This window comes from Nuphar pumila, chromosome 6, assembly GCF_984573655.1.
Source record: "Nuphar pumila chromosome 6, dmNupPumi1.hap1.1, whole genome shotgun sequence".
In the NCBI taxonomy this organism is placed as follows: domain Eukaryota; kingdom Viridiplantae; phylum Streptophyta; class Magnoliopsida; order Nymphaeales; family Nymphaeaceae; genus Nuphar; species Nuphar pumila.
The window spans coordinates 30,389,487-30,400,496 of NC_143254.1; the positions used below are offsets into that span (position 1 = coordinate 30,389,487).

Consider the following 11,010-nt stretch of genomic DNA (forward strand, 5'->3'; position numbering starts at 1 on the left):
GATTTCATAGATATGGATGATGACTTGTTGAATTTTATGGAAGCTGTTGAGAGCAAACAATCTTCGCACTGGATTGAAGCCATAAAAGAAGAGTTAGACTCTATGGCTAAAAATCAAGTGTGGGATCTTGTCATGTTACCTAAAGGAGTAAAGCCCGTAGGGTATAAATGGGTCTTTAAGAGCAAGAAGGACTCCAAAGGCAACATAGAGAGACATAAAGCAAGATTAGTTGCTAAAGGATTCACCCAAATGGAGGACATTGACTATAATGAGACATTTTCTCCTGTCTCAACTAAGGAGTCAATGAGGATTATTCTGGCCCTCGTAGCTCATTATGACTTAGAGCTACATCAGATGGATGTGAAAACAACGTTCCTCAACGGGGATTTGAATGAAGAGGTATACATGGAACAACCTCTTGGTTTCTCTGAAAATGATCGTTTGGTTTATAAGCTTAACAAATCAATATATGGACTTAAACAGGCCTCCCGACAGTGGTATATTAAATTTTCCCAAGTCATTATGACTTTCGAGTTTACAGAAAACATTATTGATCAATGTATATACCTTAAGGAAAGTGGGAGTAAGTTCATTATATTGATGTTGCATGTGGATGACATCTTACTTGCAACCAACGATATAAAGTTGCTTTTAGAGACAAAACAGTTTCTTGCATCACATTTTGATATGAAAGATATGGGTGAGGCTGCTTATGTTCTTGGCATTGAGATTCGTCGAGACCGAGCAAAAGGGTTTCTAGGCCTCTCCCAAAGATCCTATATAGAAAATGTGTTAAAGCGATATGGGATGGAGAATTGTTCTCCTACTTCTACACCCATATCAAAAGGTGACAAGCTGAGCCTAAAGGATTGTCCACAGAACGATATTGACAAAGCACAGATGAGTGCTTATCCATATGCATCAGTTGTTGGCAGCTTGCAGTATGCGCAGACATGTTCTCGACCAGATATTTCTTTTGCAGTAGGGGTACTTGGCAGATTTCAGTCTAATCCAGGTTTACCCCATTGGAAGGCTGCCAAGAAAGTCTTGCGGTACTTGCAAGAGACAAAAGACTATATGCTAACGTATCATAAAGTTGATCACCTCGAGGTCATTGGCTACTCAGATGCGGATTTAGGAGGATGCCTTGATAGTAGAAAGTCTACTACTGGGTACGTCTTCTTACTTGCTGGGGGAGCGATCTCTTGGAGGAGTGGAAAGCAGACGACCACTGCTGCCCACACCATGGAGGCAGAATTCATTGCATTGTATGAGACTACTTCGCAGGCTATATGGTTAAAGAACTTCATATCACAGTTAATGGTGGTCGATTCCATTGGGAAGCCACTGAAGGTCTACTGTGATAATGAAGTTGTGGTGTCCTTTTCGAACAACAACAAAAGTACTACGTCATGCAAACATATGGAATTGAAGTATTTTGTTGTTAAAGAAAGGACGAAGAATCATTTAATGCATATTGTCAATATTGGTACAAAAGAGATGATCGTTGATCCTCTTACTAAAGGGCTAGCACCGGGATTATATTTCGAACATGTAATGAGGATGAGATTGTTAAACTTTTTTTGACATATGCATATAAATAAAGTGATCACTTTCAGTCTTTTGATTCTCATTATGGCTGTTGTTAATCTCATAAGGATTAGAGATTCAACTAAGGACCTTTAGAATAGAATATAAAGGTCATTTTATTCATCAAGTTATTCCCATAAAGTTTTCTGGTTAAAGGGTTTATCGTCGGAGCAAGTGGGAGAATGTTGGGATTAACCACCACGTTGGTGGTGGTTACCCACGATGTGGGTAACGCTCCCCATGAGGTGCTCCCTTCCGTTAAACCTGAAATCAGAGGGAACGGTTACTCAACCGTTCCCATTTTGTGCTTATAAAGAGGGTTTCATAAGCAACCCGAAATGTGCAAAAATACAGAAGTTCAAGGAGGGAAGAGGTCGACTTACCATCCGCATACAGTGGCATGCGCTTGTGGTGGTTGCGGACAGGCTGAGTTGAAGACCGCCCTTCTCTGTCAATGGCCGCCTCAGGTACGCTTTGTTTTCATTTGTTATGCAGGGCCACCGCCATAAAAGAACTCCGACTGTGCCGTCGCCGAAAATCCCCAGCAGCACCCTACAATAACACCTATCCCTTATCCCTGTTCCTCCTCAATGACTTCTTAGACTTTATCTCTAATGGTTTAGTTGTATAACTCGTAGGGGTAACACCAGCTTGCCTTTAAAAAAAAAAAAGTGTTCAGCCCCTTAGATAACTGCCCTCATCAAACTTGACATCAAACTTGAGGACAGACTCACTCAATGGGCCGAACACTTGGTGCCTAGTAGAGGGGGGACCTCCCCCCTCCCTATTCAAAAGGGCCCAACATCGATCACACAACCACCTATGTTGCAGAGACACTATTTTTGGCTGCGTATCCTTAGTGACACGGACAGATATGCCCGAATATGCTGACATGGACACCATGTCGGGTGTTATTTTAATTTTAAATAATGTTTTATTATATTTTAATTTTATTTTAATAAAAAGTTACTTTTAATGTCAAAATAGTTTTTTATTGTTTATTTTTTAAAAAAAAAATCCGTTTACTTGTGTCCCATTTTTTGAACAAAAAAAAATGAACCTTCGAGTTAATCTGAATCCTGTGTCATCGAGTCTACGAATCATTGTAACGTACACGCCTCATCAAACTTTGGTGCGCTTTTTTTCCATTTATTAAAATTATTAAAATAGTCAACAAAAAAATTTCATAAAAAGGCCTCTAAAGAACAGAATCGCTTCATTATTTATCGTAATATCTGGAGAAATAAAAAGTTACATGGGATGAATGATCCCCACGTCTCTCTCTCTCTCTCTCTCTCTCTCTCTCTCTCTTGAAACGAGAAGTTTCCGCTCACCGCATGGTCATCAGCCAGCTTCTCTCCGCAGGTCTCGCCGGAAAATCCTTCAACTTCCGGACGTCATCGAGTTTCCCGGCGGGTTTCAGCCACCCTTTATCGTCGGGAGTTACGGCCACCGGAATTCTCTGGCTAGCAACCGTTCCGGCCACTGGATTCCGGCCGCGCGTGGCTCTCACGGGCGTCACTTCATCAACGAAGACGTTGAGAGGGCTGGAAGAAACCGGAGTGAAAGGTGAGGACGTGGGCCCAACCGACGTTGGGGTGGCCCCCTCTCCCACCTCATCTTCGACCTCTACCTCCTTCGCCGATCTCGCTTGATCGCCAGACTTCAGCTTTCTACTTTCCATTGCCTGTGCCATAATAACGTTATCTGAGAATGCTTGCTTTTGAGAAATTAAAACACCAGTTTTAATTACATAATTACCAGTTATTATTGGTTTGTTTTTTTCAAAGCTCATCCATTTCACAAATCTCGGCACTCGGAGTAGGCGGCGAGTAAAAAAAATGTTCGCAAAAGTTATAAAAGATTAATACAGGCGTTCTTATCATCTTAATAATTTAAAAAATTAGAAAAGTTATAAAAGATTACATGTGTTCTTATCATCTTAATAACATGAAAAAAAAATCATGAAATTAACATGAAGACAGAAATATCATGCTTACGGCATTCGGAGTAGGCGCCGAGTAAAAAAAATGTTCGCAAAAGTTATAAAAGATTAATACAGGCGTTCTTATCATCTTAATAATTTAAAAAATTAGAAAAGTTATAAAAGATTACATGTGTTCTTATCATCTTAATAACATGAAAAAAAAATCATGAAATTAACATGAAGACAGAAATATCATGCTTACGGCATACTATTCTTAAGAATAGGGGTGTAGCAGGGAATGTTACCATGGAAACCAGCCGTATGGACATCGCCCATAGATTATCAAAGGTTATGGAGGGTAGAGGACCAAAGAAGGAAATACTTAGAAAGCTTCTAAAAGTTTTTTACAGTCTTGACAACATAAAAAAATACATATAGTTACTGTAAATCTTCCAAATTTAGCTAGAGGGGGATGACCAACACCCGGAAGTATCACCCCTCAGACTGGCACCCTTATGTTTGAAGGGTGAATTTTGTATACCATCCTGTTTACAGCTAATTTTGAATGAACTGGTAGGGATCTGTCTAATCCCAGCTTGGCCATAAAAAAAAATATCATGCTTTTTCCAAAATATATCAGCTTGTGAAAATGTCATCGGAAAATCACGATATTTTTCTCAGCAACCAGTCAGCTTGGTTTCGCCAAGTCCTGCATGACCAGCGGAGTGAGTGTAGAAAATCAGCCTAGCTGGGTGAAGCCGGTTTTTTATTGACCCGAGTCCAAGCATGAGATTAACAGATAAAAACGTTTGAAACAGGAAAATAAACGCCATCCGTTTTCTCGTGATAAAGTGATTTTTTTTCTGACACATTTATCAGCAAAATATTGGAAATCTAACTAAAAATAAAAACAAACCTGTATAAAAAGAAAAAAAATCTGCTCACATTAAACGCTATTTACATTTTTTATGGGCTTAGTAAAACACTTGTGTTTTTTTTTTTTCTTAAAGTAACGCCGATATCTGTCACACCATATGAGAGAGAGAGAGAGAGAAAGAAAGAGGTACCCTAACAACGGCCGTCACGTCCCGAAGAGGGGTGCGAGGGTACCAAGAAGGCAAAGGGCTCCTCCTCCTCCTCCTCCTCAACCGTATCCTCATCCCATCGACCGTCGGGTTCTCCTTCTCGTTACCGTCCGCCATCGGATTACTGGCAGACTCACCACCCCTCAAAGCGATTCCTAAGATGGTACCAGAGCCGCCGGACCTCCTCCGACTGGCAGCCGGCTGGAAACGGCTCGACCACCGGCCGGAAACGTTCTGAACCGTCGTGTCCGCCATAGGATACCCCCGGAGATGAGGAACTCGTGGCCAAGAAGAGCCCTCCTCTCCTTCTTCCTCGTTCTTACAAATTACAATTAGACACTACTATAGCATCCGCTCCCTTTTGTCCTAACGGATAGTTTATCTATTCATTGCAACGGCTATATCTGACGCAATTTGAATTTTTAAGAAGCGCCACCCTCCCAAGCAATTTAAAAAACGGCTGAGGTGAAGGAAATGCCAGAACAGAACTTAAAAAAGGCTGTCTTGTTGCAGTGGGTGAAATTGGATTGGGTCGGACATCGAACGAGATCCGACCCACATGGTCCGGCGAGTCCAGGGATGCCAATTGACTCAACGGGTATCGGAGTGGTCGGATATCCATCCGAATCAGAATCTGATTAGTCGAGATTCAGTAAAGCAAACAGGATTCCATTATTAATCATATCCAGATTTGCTATGTAGTTTTGCATCCAAATCCAAATCCAAGTAATTATAGAGTCCAAATCTAACTGATTATCTGATCCCATTACATATAGAACATATCCTATTAGCTAATCAGATTCGGATTTCGGTATTATCTTTTCCCCAATTGACTTAAGAGTCTGCATCTGAATCCAAATAGGCTGGATCCAATTATAAGGCCGGATATGTTAAAGCTTAAATCCAAACCCAGTCTGGTTGGTTTTCGTCCCTACATGTGATAATGTAAACAGGCTAGATTTGGCCCGGATCCTAATCAGATATTACCTAGATGGATTTGGAGTGGGATTCAGATTTAAATGGAGAAAAGTAATACTGAATCCAGATCCAACTAGCTTAAAATAGCTAATTGGGCATACCATCGGACTGTGAATGGATATAGTCTGGACAGATTTGGAGCAGGATTTAGATTTGAATCCGGATCCAACTAGCCTAAAATAACTAATCGAAAACTATTACATATATCCAGATTTGGATGTAAGGCTCCTTGACGAATCCAAGCCTGATTGTCAGCCAGATGCTTCTTCCTCTACCCTATCTGACTGAACAGTTTCAGATTTATCTGGATATCTAGCACAAATCCAAACCATCGATATCCCCACTTTCCAGGAACCCGTTTAAACATTAGGTGAGCTTTTGGCTTAAATCTAATTCGGGTCGTACTCGGGTCTGGCCCTTCTAAATTTGTTCCTATGTAAAATTAGGGATGCCAACAGATTGGGTATATCCAAAATCCAACCCGATTCTGAATCCGAATTTAATTTAGAAAACTGAATCTAATTAATAATTGGATTAATATTTGGTTTATTTCATGACTGACTCTGACGGATACAAGCATTTTTTTTGGATTTGGTATTAGTTTGTTTTCATCTAAATCTGAATCCACATCCAAGTCTATCTAATTAGATAATATCCTATTATTATTTTTTGGATAATCAAAGGGGAAACACTCCCCCTAATCACTTACTACACATTGGCACATTCACAAGTAGCCCCTAAGAGCTCTTGTGGGCTAATATCCGATTATTCAGAATTGATACTGGCTACATCTGAACCGAATCCAAACAGTTTACATCACCATGTAAAATCTGCAGGACCTATATCGGTTCCCCTGTATCCTAAGTGGATCTGAATTCGGTTACATTTTTTACTGGGTTTGATTTTTACTAGCTAAACATGGACTCTCGTAGGCATTACCAATGAAGTCATCAACCTCACAAATTTTGCGTTTCATATGCAACCTGATCAAGTACAAGCCAAACCCATTAACATGAAAGGGGCGAGACAGGATCAGGTGCCATCACATGGCGCACTTTGAGGGTGCCTCTGCACCTGGATGCCCTCCATCTGCTTTATAGCACCCACAACTGACAGATTGTCAGCCAAAGATGGAGGGCAGCCAGGTGCAGAGGCACACTCAAAGTGTGCCATGTGATGACACCTGGCCCCAAAGGGGCATGGTTTCTGCAGGGGATGGGAAAAAAAAAAACACTGTGGGAAATTGCCGTCAGGAGTCACCAGGTTTCACATGAAACAATTTTCATATGAAGCACGTGTCCCACCCTGGTAAGGACTTCCTCTAGGCTAATCTCAAAGTTGGTGTAGAGTTCTATGAACTAAAACAAAAACTGAAAATCAAGATCTACCGCGATTTGCAAAAGTACACTTAGCCGTCACAGTGAATTTCTGAAACCTCATAAATAACTAGAACCTCTGGATCCATGGCCGCTAGCCAGGCGGTCTAGGTTCAAATCCCATGAGGGTGACTTGCGCAAGCCAAAGCGTGCCAACACCCTGGGGCAAGGAGTAAGGGAAGCAGATCAGGTCATGCTGAACATGAACGTTTTTGCTCATGCCGGCCATACGATTTGTATTTTAAAAAGCTAAAAAGTCAACAAAACTACGTGGCATTCATCCAAAATGCAAACAGACGGCCACGATGTCAGCATGAGTGAAAACGCTCATGTTCAGCATGACCTGATGCTTCCAGGAGTAAGCCCATGAAGTTTTACAGTGTCAGGACACTGATCGTAAGTACGGCAGGCAGAGCCAGCGTGGCTAGGTCGTTGATCCTGGGGGCAGTTTCTGTTAGGTGTAAGAAGGAAGGGAGAGAGAATTCAAAGGAGAAACTGGGCTGTTTTGGAAAAGGTGGTCTTGATGAGGTGGAATAGTCTCATATTGCTTGTGTTTGAGTTTTTTGTGGGCTTTATAAGCCACATGTAAACTCATACACTTGTTTCTGAGAACAAGAGAGTGGGATGACCACCACACACGCATGCGTGCGCCCGCCCACCGTGCCGTGTCGTGCCGAGCCAGGCCGGTTCAGTTCGGGTCCCAAAGTTTCTTTGGATATTTGGATTCTGTTACGGGTTATGGGAAATGATAACCAAATGTGTTCTGCAACATTTGGTTCGTGGAGGTTGTTTTCGAAGGACGATCCGCCGGAGTACACCGTTTGGTTCGTCGTGGCTATTGTATCCTGGGGGAAGGATGGCGGACCCTGATTTGCACTGTATGTGGGGGCGAATCTTCTCTAAGGGGAGTACTTTCGTACGCCTTAGCCTGTTACATAATCTAAACATGTTTTTGTTGTTTTCTTTATGTTCTTTGCATCTATTTGCTCTTATGCTGTCGTCTGGATTTTGGTTGTTTGCGAAAATCGACATGCCTGCTCCCTGTTGTTGTTTCGATCATCTGTTCATCATGCTATTTACACTGTTGTATTTTCTGGTTTATATCGTGTTTTATATCATGATGACGATTGTGAAACTGTGTGATCCGAAAAATGATCCAATTCTTCGTGTAAATATAGAAAAAAATGTTCAGTTCAAATGAATCAAATATGGCTGGATCCAATCCATATCTTATGTCATCTTCAGATTCGGATCCTTACAATAAGATCCAAGTTTGCATCCAAATCGGGTTCAGATTTGCTTAATCAGATTGTTTTCAGGTTTGGATCACTTTTTTAGATTGGATCTTATCTAAATTCAAATCAAAATCCAATTTGATTGCATCTTTTTCCTTTTTTAACATATAAAGGGTTTATCTTAATATATATTTTTTACTGAATCCAGTATTACAACATATATTCTGAATCTGGATTCAACCCTACCTAAACAAATATAATTCATATCTGCTGTTTTCATTTCAAATTCAAACTCAGATTTAGAATGATCCAGCTTATATCTTCAATACCTACATAGTCAGAGAGAGAGCCAGTGAAGATGCTACCAGAAAAGCTTAACAAAAAGCTGGTGAAAGCAGCAAGGTGCTGATGGTCAGAGTGGAGGAAATGAGGAACAGGAATTAAGGGTTAAATGAGAGTGATGGAGTGCCCCAATTTCATCAACGGAGTTCTGTAGAAAATCTCTCATGAGCAGCCACGACATCCAGTTTCTTCCTCTCGACTACAGGGAGCAGATCAGGTGATCCATTAAATCACTTTAAGAAAGTGAGTTTAACATCTTCACCATCCATTGCTTCATCCCACGAGGACCCTACAGTCTTTATGCAATTTATGGATGGTGAGGATGCCATCACCTGATCGGATCTCCGTTTATTCAGTTCTTTCATTCATTTTATTGGCAAAAGGCATACTATGATAAAAGGTATTCAAGACAGATGACAAACAGTTGAACTTTTTTTTTCAGATTTATTACTTAAAGAAATCACATCTGGGATAGAGGACCTGGTCAAGGTGGCTCAGCCTGCCATACCTACAGCCATCATCCCAGAGGAGTAAAACTCTGGGGGCTCAGGTTCGAATCTGAGTCAAGAATTTGCAACGAAGTTGAAGAAAAACGTAACCTGAGAATAAAAAATCTCACTTCAATCACCCCGTAACTTCTCAAAGATATAAAGTAGGATTAATTTCTCCTAGCTTCTTATCATGCCTTCTGATTGATTATGAACCGAATCCTGTTGAATCCCTACGGGTGAAGAGAAAAAGGCCATAGAAATCCATTCCACAAGTTCCAACTATGATGGTCAAAAATTTCCACACAAACAAAGATGGACCAAAATACACGAAATGAACCGGAAGTTCTTTTTGAAGTCGGCAAAAGTTTAGATAGTTGTAGATGTCTTAACACAGTATAAAATGATCTCCCACAAACCAACCTGACCCCAGCCCAAGTGGATTTTCGTAAAGAAGTCGCTTAAGTTCGATTACACAGTATTACTAGAACATCACCCACCATTTTAGCTTATGTTAGCGATGGTGCAAACGGCACAGCGACATGACCTTATCACTCAAAGCACACCTAATACAGAATCCAGTAACTTGCAGTTTATAATGCTTCATTTCCAAATCTGTTTTACCTTGAAGAACGGAGCTGACAGGCTCAAGCATTGTCAGACAACTGCTGCTGTTGTGCCTGCTGATGCTGATGCCAAGGCACATAAGCGACCTGATGCGGCTGCTGATAGAGAGCTTGATCAACCGGTTTACCTACCATCATCCCAGCAGCCCCAACCTGAGCCATGGGCTGCGGAGTCACATAATAATATGGAATCTCATCTGCCTGCATTCCTACTGTAGGCAAAGCAGCTCTTGGGATCCCAAGCCCCTCTTCCTTCAACTCATCTCTTGGCACAATGTCAACGAGGAAGTCAAAGATATCTGTCCTAGTTATGGCTGCCGCTATGTCATTTTTCTGTAATGTTCTCCGTTTGTTCTCCTCCGTGTGGATCCAAGATCGTAGTGTAAGTTCCAGAATGAACATCTCACAAGCCTTTGCAAATATAACTGGTGCCTCAGCTGAAATCATCCTAACATCCTCATCAGCCTTCATAATCTTCTTGATCCTCGCCAGTGGTAGACTGTGATTCTTGAAGTCAGTGGTATGTTCGATCTCTTGGACCTGATTAACCCAGAATGCTTGGAGCTGCTGTTGCTGTTGCTGTTGTTGCTGGTGGTGAAGATGCTGGTAGAGTTGATGCTGGGCAGCAAGCTGAGCAGAGGAAGCAGCAGGCTGAGTGGGTGATGGGACAGCCCCAACTATGGTGCCACCACCAGGAGCCATAATTGGAGCGGGCTGATAAGCGGGAGCTGCATATGCTATTTGAGCAGCCCCGCTCACAACTCCCATGACAGGCTGCTGTTGCTGCTGTCCGGTCTGATCCATGGCCAAACAAGCCGATCTTGAGGGGTATTCTCAGAGGCCTGTTCAATCGAGCAATAGGATTCTAAATCTGAACAAGAAATATTTGATCAGCATATGACAGCATTCTTGCTGCGAATATAATGGCCTTCAAAAATAAACAACAGCCCACTCATCGGTAAAAGTAAGTGCACTCTGGACATTGTGAAAACTTTCAAATCAAAAGAAAAAAAAGCACAAATCAGATTATTAAGATGACTAAGCAAATTGAGGGCCCTAAAAAAAATTTATCAATATTAACTTTTGTTTAAGAATCAGTTCTAACGATGTGAATACCTATACAAGTAGACATTCATACTATGCCTTTGACAGGATATGGATTAGCTCTGATATTAGTACAAAATATTCAGATATACAGTTCTTGCTTGAAGCATTTGAAAGGCGTGCTGTTTGACTACAATTTTTCCCCTCCAAACAAGATCTTCCTGCCTCAACACAAGGTATTTTTTGCAAACTTTTTGATCTCCAACTTCTTATAGGCCATGGCACATTTGCAAAAATTGGCAACTTCTACACTCTTATA

General features: G+C 41.3%; 1 protein-coding gene across 1 annotated transcript; it reads right to left on the bottom strand.

The window, feature by feature from the left end:
* Positions 1 to 9,367: 9,367 nt before the first annotated feature.
* Positions 9,368 to 10,451, bottom strand: LOC149834535 (nuclear transcription factor Y subunit C-2-like). Its single transcript, XM_090011467.1, has one exon. It carries the CDS (start codon positions 10,449 to 10,451, stop codon positions 9,669 to 9,671), a length of 783 nt encoding a protein of 260 aa, XP_089867593.1. The 3' UTR covers positions 9,368 to 9,668.
* Between the last annotated feature and the right edge of the window lie 559 nt (positions 10,452 to 11,010).

Coding starts and splice junctions, on each gene's coding strand:
- LOC149834535 (XM_090011467.1), bottom strand. CDS start 10,451: ATGGATCAGACCGGACAGCAGCAACAGCAGCCTGTCATGGGAGTTGTG.